Here is a 19,841-nt window from a genome sequence, read left to right as displayed (position 1 = left end):
CAGTCTTACACATGTGCTATGACACCTACCCTATCATAAGTGATGATTATTGAGACAGGTTGGCTGGGGAAAAAAACATCTTCATAACGATACATTTTTATATCTTCGTAGTTTGCTTTTGTAAACTTGGCTGAAAATGTGGCAGTAAAAATACATACTTATTTTTACTTGGGCTGTGTTTTAATTGTACAACTGATAATGAAAGGATATAGACAACTGGCAAGTTTCAGGTTACGTGTAATTAGGTGACTATCTTCGGGGATGTGTGTGTATTCTAACAGCACCGTTCACTTTTTTCCTTATTTTTCTTCTTTCTATGAAGAAAGTAATCTGTTTCTCTCAAACAACGAAATGTTTAATGTTGCTCTAATTCAAGTTTGAGAGAAAGATTTAAAAAAGAAACGAGCAAAAGAGCCTGGTCGTTTCGTGAGGAGGGCCGCTGCTGTTGATGACGTCGTCCTTTCAGTTGAGCGATGGCCTTTTAACCAATGAGAACACAGCTGGACCGGAAAGGGCGGGGCTTTCCGAACTCTCCTGTACCTTGTTTAAGATGTCTCCCTAACAACCGATGCAAGCGTCAAACAGCAGAAGTTTTCGCTGGACAAACGTTGCGTAAGTAAACGCTTTCAGCCACGCATTACGTTTATACACTACCCGAAAACAGGAGCTGACGCCTTATATTGCAACCCGTTTGTTTAAAGTTGATGACTTTGAGGCAGAAAAAGGTCCTCCATCAGCTGTTTGTTCTCTAAGGCTAAGCTAATTAGCTAGCTAGTGAAGCCTGATTCAGTTATTGCTATTTACATGTGAAGGTATGCTCAGCGTTATGAATTCTCTGTTATTATCGGCATCTGTAAAGCCAGAGACCGTTAACACAAGCGTAGCGTTTATTGTTATTTGCTGGTCGATGCTCAGTGTAGTAAGCTAACCAGTTCTCAGTCGGCTCATGTTTTAGCATTGTTAGCTACTGACTTTACTGTGGCTTATGTGCTCCTCGTCGAGCGCATCTTAGGAGCAATGCATAATGTTAACAATCACGTAATAAGTCATTTATCACCGCGTATTTCAGGAGTCGGGATGGCTGCGACCGGCGAGGGAAAGAAAGAAGAGGCCGACTACAAGAGACTGCACAGCTTCCCTCTCATCAGAGTAAGACAGCAGCGAAAATCTCTTCTCGTTTTGCAAAAAACGGTTAAAATAACGTTTAGTGAAGTTTATTTATTTTATACTGTTGGTAATAAGGTATGGATGTGCTGTATGAGCATGCTCCAACTGTTCAACGTTTTTGTTTTCAAATGGTCCTAATGGTACAATTAAAGTATCTCATCCTACCTTTTTTTATATTATAGAAAAATAATCTTCACTGTATACTTTAGTTGCATTAATTTTTAGTTTAACTACAGAAGGAAATATTGATCTTTTGGTTGATTTAATATTATCTTTGGCAGCATGGAATTAAATCAACATCTCATTAAAGCTTATCAGTCACAACTGACTTTAGACTTGTTAAAACTCATTGGGCCAACAAATCTTTAGTAGGCATGAAAACCTCCCTCTGGACCTCAAAGCAACTTGGATTCTTTGCCTCTCTACTCTGGAACCTTTATTTGCCAATAAAAAATGCAGTTTTACCTGAAAAGGGGAGATTGAACATCCGATCAACAGTCCATTATTTTTGCTCAGTAGCTCAGTTTAGGAGCTCTCTGTCTGGCCAGAGTATGCTCCAATTGCAACCGACATCCTGGATACATTTCTAGGGCTGGGTATCGATTCAAATTTCAAGAATCGACTCGATTCCTATTCTTAAAGATTTAGAATTGATTCTTGTCGATTAAATTTGGTTCGATCCGATCTCAAATTGGATTGCTGGTATTAATTATTTTATTTATTTTTTTGCTGTTAACTGAATCACTATGTAGGTATGCAACATATTGATACCTGTATCATATTAACATTTAACTGCAAATTAATAAAGTAATGGTAGCTAATGGCGGCTATAAGGACCAAACCCTCTCTCTGAATGTTGAGACAATTGTTTTCACTAACATGCTGTGGAGCAGAAAACCCAAACAGATCCAGGGTAGAAAACAAAGGACGCCAGAGATATCTAGGGCTGCTATTTCTATTAAATTCAATTCAAAAATGCTTTATTGACCCAAAAGAACACTAAATCTGGACTCTAACCAGGTGCAGTATTAAAAATATGACATTAAAAATTCACCTCCCCGACTGGAGTGTGAAGGCTCTTGGAACGTATGCTGCGTCCATGCTTGGCGCTTTGTTTTGTTTTTGTCCTGCTGAGGTCTCAGAGCAGAAGAAGAACTAATAAACAGACACAGTTGTTAAGCTAAAGCCGGCTCTCGGTGTGCTTTCCTGATAAAGACACAATATTACAGCTTGTAATATTACCAGCGAGCAGTTTATAGGGTGACACCGCGCACACAAACGTGGTCATAAACATTTAGTCCGCACACTCATATCCGTGCAAGTAATACCAGCTCACACATTTAAGTTCGCAGAGGATTTTTTTTCTATATTTGGTTATATGAATTGATCTTTAGGAATTAATATGGGAATTGGTTCATAATTGGAAAATGGATTTTTAACACAGCCCTATACATTTGTGCGTGCTGGCCTCTAAAGCACGGAGTTAAGCCCTGGTTTCCCCCAAAATCTTGAATGAGCTGTGCTTCTCAACGTTTTCCAGGTTTCAGCCTTCCCTGTTTCTTGATGTCCTCTTTTAACCACATTTTTTCCTTCCACTCAACTTTCCATCAACGTGCTTGAACTCTGTGAACAGTCAGTGTCTTTAGGAAGAATCTTTTTGGTATTCAGGACTTATCTGCTAAGACACTGTCTGGTCAGCCGTCCTATTAGTGGTTGTACAAGCCGTAACGTGCGTGTGTGTAATTGAGCTACAACGTCATTATTATAATTGAATTGCCAAAATGAATTGTCTTGTAGATGATGCTCTAACTTATTCAGATGTATTTGTGAATCCTTTCTGCTGCTCTATCTAAGGGGTAGAATGAACACATTTACTGAGGGTTTTCTTAAATGATTTGGTGTAAAAGGTACGTAACTTATACAGGCTGGTTCCAATGCAAGTATGTAAAGCAGTTTGGCGTCTTTCTTTCCAGCACACAGACATGCCAGAGGAAATGAGGGTCGAGACGATGGAGTTGTGTGTAACAGCATGCGAGAAGTTTGCTACAAATAATGAAGTGAGTGTGTTCTGCTCTTATCTGTTGATATTCCAGAAGTGCTGGCCAGAAAGGACTGTTTTATGATTCTTGGTTTGCTATCAGTGCCATGTTTTTGACTGTTTTTTTTTTTTTTTTTTTTGCTAGAGTGCGGCAAAGATGATCAAGGAGTCCATGGACAAGAAGTTCGGAAGCTCGTGGCACGTCGTGATTGGTGAGGGCTTCGGCTTTGAGGTCACGCATGAAGTGAAGAACCTGCTCTACATGTTCTTCGGCGGGAGCCTGGCCGTCTGTGTGTGGAAGTGCTCTTAGCGCCTCCTGCTGGGTGCCCCCGGCTCGCTGATGCGGTCGCTATGCTGGAAACAAACACCAGCTGCCAGCTGGACACTGGTTCTCGTTTGTGTTGTGGCAGACCAGTTTGTCCAAGCTACCGGCCGCTGTGGCAGAGAAAGAAGTGCTCGGCCATGAATAAAATAACGCGGGATGGGAAATAACTTTTAAGAGGAGTTCAGACTGTGACTGTCACTTTGCCTGGTAGAGATAAAAATGGCTTCTTCCCTTTTTCTGCCACCGCTCATTTCGTTTTATACCCTCCATTTAAGCCACGTTCTGTTCCTGAACATCATCTCGAGTGATTGTGCGTTTGCATGTGCAAGTGAATTCAACTTCTCCAACACAGCTACAGCCAGCCAGGGTCTCCAAAGTCCTTTATCCTTCTTTTACTTCAGGGAGTGCATGCGTGTGTGAATTAGTGATTGCCGGGTCGGTGTGTGCTGGACACACATTTTTTCCTGAAAAAAAAAACAACAAAATTGTAACGTCACCTTCCTCGTCGGTTTTGTGCAGAGTTTATTTAACGTTTTTTTTTTTCCCGTCCATGCCACCCCAAACGTTTCACGCGTGTCTTTCTCTCAACAACAGCACTACTTTCAATAAATTTTGTAAGATTTTTTATGTGTACATATTTTAATGCAACTTGAAAGACTTCTTTTTAAAGACCAGTGTCGTCTTCTTACGACTAAGGGCTCAGAGTGTCCTGAGCCGAACAAACACTAAACCCGATTCCTTGTTTCTCCTTGCTGAGGTGTGTTCAAAGGCTGAATAATATCACCCTGCTGGGTGACTATAGCATTGTGATTGTCTCCTGTTGATGCCAGTTATGATGGACCAGTGCTACGGACCATTATTTGTGAATCTACCTGATTGTACAATAAATTGAAATGTGGAGAAACTTGAACTCAGAACTATTTTTTCTTTGCTATATTTGTTATTTTGAATAAATATTTTTATATTTTAGAGAAATGCCCGTTGGACATTTATAACGAATAAATGCAACTTGGGTTGTGACGGTGAGGAAAAATAATACGAAGGAATACTTTTGCTTGAGTTTGTGCTCTCGTGTTACAGCCACACACTTTAATGTGTTTTAATAGGATCATCAGTGATGGACCAACACAAAGTAGGGCCTAATTGTGACTCGGAAGGAACAGGATACACGGTTTTCTAAACGTTTTACAAGTAAAAATCTTAAGTGGTGTACAACCATCAAACATCAGAAATCATCTAAGTAATAAATAGAGTTCAACTGAGTATCATTTGAATGCAGCTGTTCTTTGAAGCTGCCAAAATGCTCTTGTTAGCTTTGAAGGAGCTGCATAGATTCACAGCTCTGGTGGGAAAACCTGTTGAGAGACCAGCTGTTAGTCCTGCGCTCCACACATCTGGTCTTTATCAGTCTGGCAACATGAAAAGCCCCATGTAAGGTTTTTTATTATCCATGTAGAAGAGCACAACAAGCATGGAAGAAGGTGGTCTGGTCAGATGAGACCAAAATGCTATGGTGGGAACACACTGAATACATTCCTATCATGGTCTTTAGATGTCGTGCTGTGGAAATACCCTGTGGTATAGAAAATGTAGTTGGTAAGACTTCATGAGGTGTTGAAAGCAGCTGTAAAACTGTTGGAGGTTCAGCTTAAAGCGGGTCAACAAACAGCCTGAGCTACCATGGTTTAGATCAAAGCATCTTCATGGCTGAGAATGGCCCAGTCAAAGTCCAGACCTGAATCCAATTGAAAATCTAGGGAACGATTAAAATATTAAGTTCACAGACACTCAGTTTACTCCGACAGAGGTTGAAGAATTTTGTGAAAAGAAGAATGGGGAAAATGTCCTTGTTTATGGATGTACAAAGCTGGTAGAGACAGAAAAAAATCTTACAAAATAACTACATGCTGCATTTCTGCTGAATATTTTAATTAGAATATCTTCTTTGAAAAGAAAGCGTGTGGTTCACAGATCAGTATTTCTTTTGAATCAGCTTTTATAAAAGGAAGAACCCAAAGGAGAAGATTGAAAGGACCATTTCCAAAATTAATTATAAAAGTTTTCCAGTATAGAAGCAGGAAAACTGAGTTGAAGTAGGAACTAAAGCGCCAATGAATGGGGCGTGTTTAGTTTTTGTGTTAAAAGGGCAGCAAAATTACAGTTTACATTGTTACTGAAAATACCACTTCAGTCGTTTAGTTCGGCTTTAATGTCCTTGTCGAGTTCTTCGTTGAAAGAAAGAAACGCATAAAAACCTGTGGTACTGATGTGGGTGGTTTGAGTTAAAGAAATCTATTTACTAAAGTTTCTATTTTGTGAAAGATCAATGTGCTTTCCTGCTAAATGCCCAGCATAAAATCAATAAAACTGCAGCACAATGTAAAAGTAGCATTTTATTAAACCCCAGCCCTCTAATGGCCTTTATATTTTATGATGAAACGTGACGTAATTCGATTGTTTCTTCAAAGCTCAGAGGGCTTCATGACCCAGCAGAGAAGGTACAGAGGCCATTATTGTTGACATATCAGCAGAATTTGCCAACCTCTGTGTCATCGTTTGTGAGCCAAAAACACAGACCACACATCGGGTCAGGCTGATCTGCGCTCACGACCTTTACCCGTTTTCTACCGGTGTTAACATTTAATGTGACAGGAATATCTTTGATGCTTTTGATCATATGTATAAAGTTGAGTTGGAGTTATTACAGAGGTAATAATAGCAGGTTACTGCTGTACTTAACGAAGAATATTTAAAAGTCCTTTTCTTTAAACAGTGACCATGTTCCTGTGTGTCTAACAGCATTATACATTAAGAGTTTGACATTTGTGCCTTTTTTTGGGGCTGTTTTTGCAAAGCAGCTCAGACTTCATCTGATTGATCATAGGCCGTCTGTAAATATCAGATCTCAGGTTATGAAACCGATGCTAAATCAGATTCAATATGCTATGGTCTAAATCATTCTGTTGTAACTCTGGCTCAAGGCGTGGGGTCCCTCTCTGCTGGAAGTTGAGCCTCGAATCCTGTCTCAACTGTTTTTTTTTTTTTTTTTGGCCTCTAACAGATTTTATTTTTTTCGAGGATATTCCTGCATTTAGCCTTAGCATTAAATCTGACTGTTTCCTGCCTCTGCATGATGCTGCCATCTCCATGTTTCATGGTGGGATGAGAGTTATTCCACCTGAGGCGCTGTGTAAGCTTTCTGTAAGTGTAACGTTCTGCATCAAAGCCAAGAAGCTATTGTCTACCCAGAGCACCTGCTCACATGTTTACCCTGTTCCCTACATGGTTTGTGGCAAACAGCAGACCCGACCTCTTATGGCATCCTTTCAACAGCAGCTTCAATAGATTTGTACCCCAAAGATTTTAGCTTTTTTTTATATTTGGAAACCAGATGGTTTTCTAGAACCTTCTTAAAACCGTACGCTATGTTGTGATGGTTTATCACATGATAAATACCATGAAGTGTGTGATTTAACAGTATATTTGGGAAACAAGTAATATTTCCAGTGCCATATTTTCTAATCGTATTTTGCTTTGCTAAGCAATAATACAAAAGATAGATCCAGTGAATAGATTTGAAAATAACAGATCCTTGCTATTCTACATCGTTTCTGTTAAACTGTATGTTGCTTATTTACAATCTATGGCTTACAGTATTACTTTACATGGAAGACTAAAATATTTACAGTTTGGGTGGTGTTTGAAGAATGCCATCTTTGTGTTAACTTTCTTTTTTGTGGCACTATTTTTGATCTTTACGTGCTGATAAAAGCAGTTTCTCTTCAATAAAAAAATGTAAGTAATAAACCTCTTGTCCTTTTGACCTTTGAAACAGCGTCTGACTCTGGAAGACCTCCCAACCACAATTAGCGCCCACGCAAGGCACTAGAACTGGTCAACAGACTTTGTTCTTACTATTTACTTGTTAATTTGTTTGGATTACTAAGACTTTGCAAGAAAAACATTAAAAGCATAAGTAAATACATTAAATAAATAATGACAAAATAAACTGGGCTGGAAAGAAATAACTACTAGTGGTAAATGGCTTGTACTTGTATAGCACTTTAACTAGTCCGACGACCCCAAAGTGCTTTACACTACAATCAGTCATTCACACCCTGACGGTGGTGAGATATGTTAGTAGCACAGCTGCCCTGGGGCAGACTGACAGAGGTGAGGTTGCCAAAGATTGGCTGAGACGGTTGGATCTGGGGATTGAACCGATAACTCCCTAACTCCTGCACTACTGTCACCCCTAATAATAATGTTAGAGAAAGAAAAGCTGTGATCAGATTTACAGTTTACAGGCATATTAATATAATTATAATATAAATATACTGTATATTATAATATAAGACTATTTGACATGTAAGGTGAGTATCCAAAATTAAATAGAAAGCTTTTTTACAGTTCTGGTGGTAATGCCACAAAACATGTTTGTTTACTGGATTTTAGATGTTGACAAGCAGCCCTAGTTTGAGAATTGCTGACCTAATTCTGCATGCAAACATCCATGTGTAATGACTGAGAGGGTTTGGACAGGGATACAGATGGATTGATGGGAATGATGCCAGCATAATACATTGATAGCTTTCACCTGGATTTACCTGGGTGACCTATTTGATGGGAAGAGGCCTTTTAATTCAGCAATGGCTGCAACGGTGCTAGGGCTAATCCGGGGGGGGACACTGTGCCAGTGAAAACGCGTCTATCACAGGAGCGACCTCATCCATTATTAACCTGAGAGGCTTTTTACATAAACCGCTCCTTCTCCTTGTGTCTCCTCCACGTGGTTAAATATGTATGCAGGGAGCCACAAAGTCACACAAAACACTTTGCTAGTTTGTTTTGTCTGAAAATCTTTCCCCAGTGTGAGGAGGGAGAAAGGCAAAGAGGCTCTTTGAGGCTCGCTTTGGAGTAACAGACACATTTCAACCAAGTGGAAATGCTGACAGACAAGCATGCTGCTCTGCATGTGCATGAAGCTGTTTTCAATGCTGATCTTCATGCCTTTTTCAACTTTTTGTCTCCCTACTTGGTGTTTCATAAAGGGAAATTAATATCTGAGATCTAATAAAATTGTTGTAAGCAAACTATGTGACTTAAACTGATTTGAATTTGCATGTTGTCTAAGCCATTACAAGGCCTTTGTTAGGCAGCAGTATAAAGCTTGGTACTGCACATTACTCCAAACTTTTTGAATTGAGAAAGCTTCCTGGAGAGGAAGCGAAACGTCTTCAACTACGAAAAACAAGTCCAGTTGCTTTTTTTTTTACTTTTTTGGAATATCTGGTCCAAAGTGCAGCGTCTCGGTTTCTCTCAAACGCTCCCAAACACGCCTATATTGCCCCCATTCTCTCCTTTCTCCTCTCACTTCCAGTGCGCTTTAGGATAGACTTTAAAGTCCTGCTTTTAAATGCAAAAATCACTTTGCTCCAGCATATTTGTGTGAACTTTAAACTGTTCGCCATAACGTCAGAACTTATAACCCTGCATGTTCCCAGTACTAGGTGCAAAAGATGGGGTGATCGTTCTTTTGCTTTTTTTTCTCCTAAGTTGTGGAACACTTTACCACCAGAGCCTTTAAATCACAGCTAAAAACACATCTGTTGAGACAGGCCTTTCACTCCTAGCTGTTCAACTGTGAATAACATTTTCTTTAGTTTATTTTGTGGTTTTTATTTTCCTATATAGCTTTTCAAACTGTTTTGAATTGTGCTATCATGCACTTTTTTGTTTTTATCCTATTTTCCTATATTTTATCTATTTTCTCTCAGCGTATTTTTGTTTGCATTTTAGCTTGTCAAGCACTTTGTGCACCATATGAATTGTTGAAAAGTGGTATGTAGATAAACTTTGATTGATTGATCACTGTTGCTAAATACAGTGAGGTAAAATAGCAGCCCTGTCTCACTTGTGGTGGCTGAAGAATGCAGAAACCTTTTCTATTCTAGTAATTTCTGGGTTTTTTTAATAAGCGGAAATACTGACAAACATGTTAGCTATCACACTGTCCTAGAGGAGGAGGACAGGCATAAAATAATCACACATAACAAACCTAAGCATCACTTATCGTTCCTGCCTATAGAACAAGCTATCGCTAGCACGGCTGCGCAGCACTTGCTGCTACAGGAAGTCAGAATGGCCACAGTTTGGAGTCGTATCATTAATTGCTTCAAAATATGTTCCTCTTGGATTTTTGCCATGCAGTAAACAGATATTGTTTCTTTAAAATTGCCGACTAATAACAGCCAGCGTGATTAAAACAAGTTACATGATGTTTTTCATTCTCTAAGGAACAGTCACTTCATTTTTAACATAATGGAGTAAACATTCATTTTTTTATTATTCTTTTTGAGGGAGATTGGGATTACTGTCCTGTGGCAGATGGATGATAGATGCCTTGTTATGCAGTAGGAGCGTGTCCATGCATGCTGCATGAGGAGCTGCTGAATCAGACAGCTGAGGATGCTGACCAAGCGATGACGTACAGAAAGCAGACGGAAGATGGGCAACACAAACATTAACCGGACCAACTACAGCAATGTGTTATTTGTCCTTTGCAAAACGGCATTATTTACACACAAGTACACCTGGAAGCAAGGGTCTTATGTGTTTTGATTAGGGAGCGAGGGGTAGGGGGAGAACATAACAAGAACAACAAAACCAGCTACTGAACCAGCACACCGGATAACTAATAAACAATAATAAGCCGAGGATGAGTAAACTAATGAGCCATAATTCTTTGAATTGTACAGATCACCCTGTCTGGCTTTAATAACCATGCAATATTCAAAGTCAATCAAATTTTTTCTATATTGTATATATTTCTATATTGAGATGCTCAGTTTGAACTTCATAAACTCCTTTCCCTACATCTACATGTCTAAATGCACTAAGTTGCTGCCCTGCCAATGACTGATTTGCTATATGTGTCGACAATCATTCAACAATGGTACCCAGCAAAGTGGGCGGTGATAATCAAGTGACAAATAAATTACTCGCTACCTCCCAGTAGTGCTTGTATGATGATCAAATCTGTGAGGATCAAAAACATCATCTTCTTGTTTGTGATGAGCCCACATGAGGTTTTGATTGCCAGTGCAGTTGTATTTTGAAGAACGTCGGCGCTGAAATGACCTTGGAAAAACAATAATCTACCCACCTGCTTTATATTTTCAGCTGTGTGGTGTGGAAAACAGCACACATCCATTGTACACCCAGCTACTGATGGCAGTTTGCAGCAGGATAATGCGCCGCGTCAAAAAAAAAAAAAAAGCTCAAATAATACCCAACAGGATGTGTGCTGTGGAGCCTGCAGTCACCGCGCAAAACTAATGATCCTCAGCATGAAACTGCACACATAGAGAAACACTCAAACTTAGGAGGGAATGAGTAGCTGGGTCATAATTTCATAGAAATATGAAATATTAGCTATGAAGAATGGATTGACTAAATGAATCAAATGTCCTTAGTAGCCACTGATAGAATAATTGTTGGTAGGTTTACTCCAGCATCCTCATTCAAAGCATGCCTTCGAGTTAGAAGAGCTTAGTGTTGTATCTTAGCAACCTCTTTACCACCTGTGATGACAAGTGAGAGGTTTGGAGGCTCCAATAGTGTGAGCGAAAGTGTGTTATTGCAACTTACAGGAGGTATGAAGAGGAGCAATCAGTTGGAGGCTGAGTGTATTACAGTTTTTATAGATTGCTTTGACGCAGCAGTCAACTCAAAACCCACATTTTTCAAAACAGTTAACGCAGAGACCTAAACACTGGCACCAATGGTCAAAATTGCAAATTTTGTTTGCAAAAGGCTCCAACTCTGCCAAAACATTTAAAATATGAACCAAAAGCTAAATTTGCCCTCAAACAACACAACTTGCACACAAATGTTTGAGCCCTTCCAGTCATTCGTTACACAAGGGGCAACAAAATACAAAACACCACACTCAGTGTGAATCAGTGCAACATTGCTGGTTCATTGTAGCCAAAGACTGTACGCAGCTTACATGGCAGTGTCATTTGTAATCAAATTTGCCTTTTTGCAAAAAATTAATCCAGAAGCAAATATGTTGTGATGCAATTTTTATTGATTCTTCATTCTTTTTTTTCCAGATAAACAAATGAAATATTCCAAAAAATGAAAGATTCCAACAGAAAATACTAGGGCTGTTTGTTCCTTCTAGTCCATTCTGTCCTGACGAATAGGCCACATGGCCTCATCTACGTCACACTCAATATTTTCCCTTGCACCTAGGGAAAAGTCTTCTTGCATGCCTGATCCATCCTTGACATGCCTCTGCATCTATATCATGGGCAGCAGCAGTCATTGCATTGAACAAGGGCATCTGCTCATAGGGGCAGTGATCATATACCCTCCATCTCCATGCACTGAAGAATTCCTCTATAGGAATAGACACAGATGTATAAACTGTATAGCAGCAATACCTGTTCTCCCATCGAAAAACTCTTACCATGAATGCAACCTTGTTTCTATTGAGAAAAGTTTGGACTCTTTGTCCCGCACCTCTAAGTGAAAGGCCATGATTTACCACATGATCAATCATAGATGCCCAAATTTCATCTGTAACTTCAGCCCTTCCAGCTACACTGCCACCTTGTTCACGGACTCCTCTTCCTCATAATCTTCTTCCCCTGACCCATCTACCTCTTACTCTGACTCTCATCTGCCGTAGACCATCCATGCTTGCAAAGAACAACACACAACATGGCACCTTTTACGTAAAGCCTGCAAACTGACTGCAAATTGAAAAATTGTGTAAAGAAGAGTCAATCAGGTGCTTCAGTGATTTCATACTGATCAAGAAGTTTCTAAGAGCTTGGAACATATGGTTTCTGTTTTGCTACCACAGCTAAAGCAATGGAGTTTGGACTGCATGAATGACATCTGCGTTAACTGTTTTGCAAAAGGGTGGGGAAAATGAGTCAAACCAATGAAAATGGGTTAACTCATTTGCAAGAGGTGTCTTTTGCTCTGCTGAGATGGTGATGCTGAAAACTGAGAGGTTGCCAGTTTCTTCAAACAGGTCAAAGCAACCAATAAAAACTGTAAGACAAGCCGACTCCCAGAATTCAGTTTAGCGAAGAAGGCGACGGCGGATTTCTGGATATTCTGGTTTCATACGTGGTTGAAAGATGCAGAGATTTTGAGGGTAGATGACTAAGAGGAGATTGTTTTGAGGCAGGCAAGAATTAGAGACTTGAGGCATCAGAGGGAGAGCCGAAACAAGAGGGAGGGATAAATCTTTCATCTGAGCATCACTTCTGGGCTTCTACTTTTTTTTTTTTTTACTGAGAAATAAAAAACACAATCCAATATTAATGGCCATGTCTCTTCCTCTGTGAGTGTCCATGAGGCAAACCCTATTTTTAAACTCAGTAGCTGTACCTGTGCACTTTTTTTTTTTTGTGGTCACAATACCTACTGAGAAGAAAAAAAGGAGCGCTACCAGAAGCTTTGGGGAAATGGAGAAAGAAACATGAGTGCGCAGATAGAAGGAATAAAAGATGAATAATGTCGGCGGATCAAACTTAAAATAGCTTGTTTATAATACATCAGTGGGGAACGGAGACAGAGGGAGTGCAGCAGACAAAATCTAGTTAGCAATGAGTAGACCCAGGAGACACACACACATTATTTGATGTCAGAATTATAAATTATTGGAAGGAAAGACACTGAGATGACAGCTTTGATGCTGCTAGAGTCTTATAATTGATTTGTTCCTCGTGGCTGTCATAACTTTTCTTCTTAAACACATCAAACTGAAATAAGTACAAATGAATAAAAGTACAGAAAATTCTATTGCATTTGCAATGTGCCCTTGGCTGTGATGAAACATGATGTGCCTATCAATTTTAGCCGCTGCGCCAATCTTGAAAATCATATAAATATAAACCATTCAGGAATTGCCTGGAATAAAAAAGAAAAACAATGCTTCAACAGCTAAATAAGAAGGAAGCAAAGAGTTTTTCAGCCTACACTCATATTAATTAAGACAACTCATAGCTCCACTGTTTGAAATGAGCAAAAAGCATGCAGCTGCTTTTATTAAATCACTCCTACATTGGTGTAAAAAAATAAAAATAAAATAGAAACATTACTTTGGCGTCAGAAGGTGGGACATATGTCGTACAGAAAGGAGCTTCTGGGTTCAAATCAAATGTTTTCTCTCGTAGTCACTGAAATATGAATCTTAGGTTACTCCTTGTGGATTACTGTCAAAAATGGGCCTCTAACTATGACACAGCCAAGGAGGTGTATGTAAGTCCTAAAGGTAATTATTACGAAGGTTGTCAGGAAATAACAACAAAGTAATATTTTTCAAGACATTTGATTTTCTCTGTTTTCTGTTACGTTACATTACATTATTTGCTGTTTAGCTGCTGAACAAGGTCATGGACTTCCATCTTACCAGTTTCAAAAATCCACCATTTTTGTTTCTTGGAGCGAGGGTAACTGTGAATAAAAAGGCGACTATGGGGGTAAGTTAATGAGGAATTCAGACCAAAGCATTGCATAGTCCCAACTGTATTATTTAATTGTAAAAAGGAAGAACTGAAAATGTCCCCTGACTGGGACCACCATCGCTGTCTTCCACTGGGCAGGTATTTTTCAAATCCCCTTTGTGATGTTTAAAAAGCACATCAACCACAACAGGCTCACAAAATCCAGGGCCTTAAGCATCAAGGTACACATTTCATCCCCTTCAATCGCCTTGGCACCACGGAGATCTTTTTGTTTTTTTTTATCTACTTCAATGTGCTCTCCCATAGAAATGGACTTTACTTTACCAAAATCGTTGAGGCAATCATCCTCGAAAAAGGACTTGTCAGCTGGACTCAAGCAGTCCATAAAAAGGCTTGTTTCATTGCCCGACAATGGCAATGGGGACAAAAATTGAGTTGTAGAACGACTTTCCGGAAATTTCTTAAAAGTTGTTTTCCACAGCATCACCAAATTCCTCTCACTCCTAAGACTATATATATATATATATATATATATATATATATATATATATATATATATATATATATATATATATATATATATATATCTTTATATATATATGTATATATATATATTTTTTTGCAGTTTTATATTGCAATATTTAAACTCATTAAGTGCCTAGTAAATAGCATGCAGTAATAACAAAATCTCATGTTTTTCTTTTTACACAGCATCACAACTCTGTGGGAAACTCACAAGTCAATAAATTTCTGTTCTTCATATCGACTTGTTTTTCGCAAACACTGAGATAATTATGAACCGAGTTCTCAATATTTTTGCAGTCCTATGAGGTGAGGAGGTGTTTGTTAGTCCTTCTGAGAAACAGGCTTGCTGGTTATATATATATATATATATATATATATATATATATATATATATATATATATATATATATATATATATATATTTACTCATGTGTCCTGTGGTTTCTATTAGTTTGCATTCGTAGTATGTTGTGTCCAAGCATCAATTATAATGTTTTTTTAGGAGTGTTGGTGAATAATGAATGAATATGACCAACTGTGAAAAAGAAAATCTACTCTACTCTTTGGAGCTGGTATTAAATGAGTCACACGCTGTTATTTTTCATCAATATCTCCTCCAGAGTGTCACATGGCTATGACACACGGCACGTGGATCGGGCAGAAAGAGCACACACAGTTATAAAACATGCAGAAAAACACACATGCACACACACAGGCGCACTTTAAAGAGCCCAACTTCACAGGCGCAGCGTATCTTCAGGGATCCCGCTCCACGCCTGACAACTCTTGACGCAAGCTTGCACGCAGCACATGAAACATCTGTCTCCCAGCTCTGGTGGTTGACAGCGGCTTCAGTTACATATAATTTTGATATAATGAATAATGAAATTCAAAACATTTACAAGCTAATGCCTCTTTTCTCCTATTGGGTAATGTTTTTCAGTCTGTTTAAATGTCAGTTTTTCAAAAAGAAAGAAAAAAACAAGACTTTTTGTTTGAACATAGTTTGTTAATGAAGCTCATCTAAATTGATGTAAGAATGTGAGAGTGAACCTGAGGTGTAAAATATTCATAATTTTTTTTCAACGCCATGAACAGTGCTGCGGAAGCAAAGTTTACAGATTAAATAGCATCGCCGATTAATTTTGTCTGCAGACGCTAATAATATCTCAGCTTTTAAATCATGAGTAGATTTTTAGCAAAAGCGTTTTTATTTCAGCAATAGAAGTTGAGTTTAAAAGTTAAAGAGGCTTGTGTCTTCAATTATTCATAGTTATCAGGAAATTAAAAAACGGAGAGAAACGTCACACTACATAAAACAAACACAATAGTACAAAGGGCCCAGTTTGAAGAGTAATGCGCAAACACATTGATTTGTGCCCAGATCACTCTAACCTGGCATCCCTCCCAGCTTGAAATTCCTTGAAAAGCAGATTAATGCAACCTGGAAACAACACAGTCTCTTGTCATACCTCTGGGAAAACAGCAATAAGAGCAGATAACTTGCAAAAGAAAGAAACATGTGAGTACATTTCTTTTAGCATGCTACGGATGTAAAAAAAAAAACCCACGCTGACTGGAGTAAGAGGAAGAAAGATAATTTTGAACAGAAACAGAAAGATATGATAAAACAAACCTAAAAAGGTAATTACAGTCTTTTCAATGGTTTTGTTTTCAAATTATTACTATATCATGGGTTTGCTCCTTACCTTCAGTGCCTATTATTCAGAGCTATCAGCTTTTGCTAAGTTTTCAACTGTACACCCACAGTCTTCAATGCGATCTGTGGGGATTTTGTGAAACTAGACCGACACAAAGTAGTGCATAATCTTTAAATTGATATTTGAAAAGTGACGTGCATTTTGCAGAACCACCTTTCACTGCAGTGAAAAGTGTCTCTGCATTTTTCTTTGCACGGTAGCTGAAGCTCACTCAGATTAGCTGGTTCGTATGTGGAAGCAATGTCCAAGCCTTGCCCCAGAATTTAATCTTAATTTAGGGGTGGATTTTAACTGGGCCGTTCTTACACATGAGTTTAAATCCAGGACAAAACCACTCTATTGCTGCTCTTGTTGTCGGTTTTCAGTCGTTTTCCTGCTCGATGGTGAACCTGGGTTTCTTTTGCTGCCTCTATCTTGCTATTTTCTCTTGAAGGAAGGGATCCTTACAGCAGGAGGCTACCACCATGTTTAACAATGGGTATGGTGTGTTCAAGGTGATGTGCACTGTTAGTTCTGCATGCATGAACCTGGAGTTCAGGTTTGGTCTCATCTGGCCAGAGCACCTTTTTCTGTGTGTCTGACGTTTCTCCTGCATGATATGCCATTCATGGCTGTTTGTTTGCTAATGTTACAGAGCAGTTTATTCATACAAAGATTAAATTACATACAGATGAACCGTAATTACTAATTGGATGACTTCTTCAGGCATTTGCTTGCAGGTATTTAATTTAGGGAAATCAGAGAAAAGGGGGCAAATTCTTTTGAAAAGCATGTATTGTTTTTCTTCCATTTCACAAGTATTATATTGTCATTGTGTTGTTCGGTCACGTGAAATCCAAATAAAGTAAAATGTGAGAATACTTTTGTAAAGCTCTATATTTCTTAAATTCTTTCAGATTCTATGTTTCCATGTATCTTTTTTGTGTTCAAGCTATTTTCACGTCCTCTGATCCTCTGCCTTTCATTTCAGGAGGATGACATGGAGTATGTGGCGTCGCTCCAGGACAATCTGTCTCTCCTTGGCCTTCATAACCATTTTCCTCCACCTCCTCCTAGCGCTTGTCACACTTTCCATTCCTCACCTGCCTTGTGACACCCCACTGCCATCCAAGACACACTTCAGAGATTTGGCACAAATCCCCGACACCGCAGTGGGGGCCATAGGTCTCGCAGAGCCGCCAAAGGATGCTCTTCAAAGAGATTTTTCCAATCAAGACGGCAAAAGGGAAGCAAAAATAAACGTTCAAAGACTTTCTTACAAGCGCTACGCATTAAAAGGAGGCAAACATGTCCTAGATAACAACACAGTGAATGCTGCCAACCAAACCGAAGGCCTGGAGTCAGACTTGTCAAAGCTGAAAGCGCTCTTTGACCACCCCCTTTACAACATGCCCAGGCCCGCTGTTCCCGAGGATGACAGGCTTCTGAAAGTGAAACCAAAGGGCAAGCCAATAGAGAAGAGCTCCCTGATGTGGTCAGTATTTATAGTTAATCTACAGGAGGCCATACCCGTGCGTTTGTGTGAAAGAGAAAGACCTACGGCAAAACAGGAACAATCATTTATTTCACTTGTATTTGAAAAACTGACAGCAAATCTGAAGATTCTAACATTGAACAAAAAGAGCAGGCAGACGATAGCTGAAAAATAACTATTATATATTTTATCTAATATTTTGGGGGGTTTTGGCAACCTTACACTTGGTTTCCTGGCATATTTCTAACATGTAGAATAAAAGGTTTTCACAAATGGGTCATACTGCAGGGAACAGATACAGTTCTCTGATGGATAAGGTTGGAAGTGGTGGTGCTTCTGCTGGGCTGTGCAAAGGGTTTGACTCATCCCGGATTGCTTTAATTTTTTGCATCCGAATAGCTAAACTGACTTGTAATCTTTTAAGATGGTCTTGAGTCATAGTTCTGCAACTAAATATTATAAAATGTATTTAGATAATTTATTGTTTTTTACTCTCAGCGTATTGTTTGGTTTCTGTGGACACATTACGAACATCCTTGTGTATTTCCTGTATTTAACTGTACAGGGACTTCATCCAACAGGCTTTTTAGATATTTAAAAAGATATATTGACATAAGATAATGTCTAACCCTAACCCATCCAGCAATGTTTTAATTTATCGTAATCCATAGATTGTTCTGTCTGGTCTGTATGAAAACAGGGCTATTTGGTGGCACAGTCATTAGCAATGATGCTTATCTTTGTATCTATAATTTATTTCAAGGGAAAAGATCTAAAGGAACTTAATTTCCTAGGTCACATAAACTTGCCTAACTTCCAGGCTGTTGTTTGCTCATCTGTATCTATTTCTTGTTCTAACTGGGATGGAACTTCAGTTTCCTGAGGTTGCAAGTTAAAACTCAGAGAGTTCCCACTATTGCCGCTGCCTCAAATCCCAATATGGCTGCCATGTGTTTAAAACATATTAATAGCACCACCAGGAATGAGCTGTTTATATGCACTTCAAGCAGCTTTTATCCGATAAAATCTGCCCTATATGATTACATGTGCAACCTTCTACTTGTTAACATGCTCCTGTAGACTTGTACATTATTTGCTTTACTGTTAGCTTGAGTTGTCACCATCCAGGTCAACCTTTTTGAAATCTAGCAACCAGAACATGGGGTGGTTGTAAATGATGTTACATCCAACTTCCAGTCGTCACTTACCAAAATTTTGTTTTCTTTGTTTGTTTTTTTTTGGATATGTGGGCTTATTAACAGAAAATTCTAGCTAATTTGCCCTGATATTTACCCAGTAAAAAGTTGACATAAAAACTGTTTGAGAGCCCAAGGCATTCTAGATGAACAGAGCAGTGCATGCCAGCTCCAAAACTGTTTGTATGTGTACTTTTTTTTTTTTTTACAGGGTAAGCGACACCCAGGATGGATACGACGATGCGCAGTGGAACAGCAGCAGCAGCAGCCTGCCTCCATGGCTGCGCTTCCATCTGGGCATCACTCGCTGGGAGCTCTACCCACACCTTGACCCCAACATGCAGCTTTTAACCGAGCAGCTCGCCACGCATCCCATCGTCAGTGCAGGTATGACATGCAGCCCCAAAGTTGTGATTTTCTTTAGATGGTCCGAGAGCAATGTTGGCTTTCTGTATTTATTCGTTTTTTCTTTCTGTTTTGCAAGCCAGATCAGCCATCTTGGCTGATATTTTAGGAAAGAAAAGAAATTTTTTCATTGTAATTTGAATGGGTGTACATTTGAGCCGACCGTAAATGACACTGGGTGTCACTTACAGAAATATCATTGGTATTCTTAGCCAAAATACGTCATGGAAAAGAGGGGCCACAGAGAGTAAAGAGTCCTTGTAATCCTGCAACACCCGAGGTTTGGGGCTCGAATTTAAAGCAGAGGATCTCTTTGAACTTCTTCTGCAATGAGAGACACTGAGGCTTGGAGATACCTTTTAAGTTCAACAAAAACAGAGGGGGGTTCAGCAGATGGTGGCTAAGAATGCGTTAGCTGCTGGCTTTGCAGCAAACTTCTCCATCTCAATCACACAAGTTTAAGCTTTCACTGTGTTCAGTCTGCTTGGTTGGTCAAACAT

The 19,841-nt window shown here is 39.2% G+C and overlaps 1 protein-coding gene across 1 annotated transcript; it reads left to right on the top strand.

Annotated features, from left to right (window-relative positions):
* The first annotated feature begins 489 nt into the window (after positions 1 to 489).
* Positions 490 to 4,440, top strand: LOC105915412 (dynein light chain 4, axonemal). The gene is made up of 4 exons (XM_012849507.3): positions 490 to 612; positions 1,070 to 1,149; positions 3,141 to 3,224; positions 3,351 to 4,440. Exons 2-4 carry the CDS (start codon positions 1,078 to 1,080, stop codon positions 3,513 to 3,515), a joined length of 321 nt encoding a protein of 106 aa, XP_012704961.1. The 5' UTR covers positions 490 to 612; positions 1,070 to 1,077; the 3' UTR covers positions 3,516 to 4,440.
* The last annotated feature ends 15,401 nt before the right edge of the window (positions 4,441 to 19,841 follow it).

This window comes from Fundulus heteroclitus, chromosome 5, assembly GCF_011125445.2.
Source record: "Fundulus heteroclitus isolate FHET01 chromosome 5, MU-UCD_Fhet_4.1, whole genome shotgun sequence".
NCBI classification, from domain to species: domain Eukaryota; kingdom Metazoa; phylum Chordata; class Actinopteri; order Cyprinodontiformes; family Fundulidae; genus Fundulus; species Fundulus heteroclitus.
The sequence above is the reverse complement of the archived record's forward strand: the minus strand, read 5'-3'. Positions and strand labels throughout refer to the sequence as shown.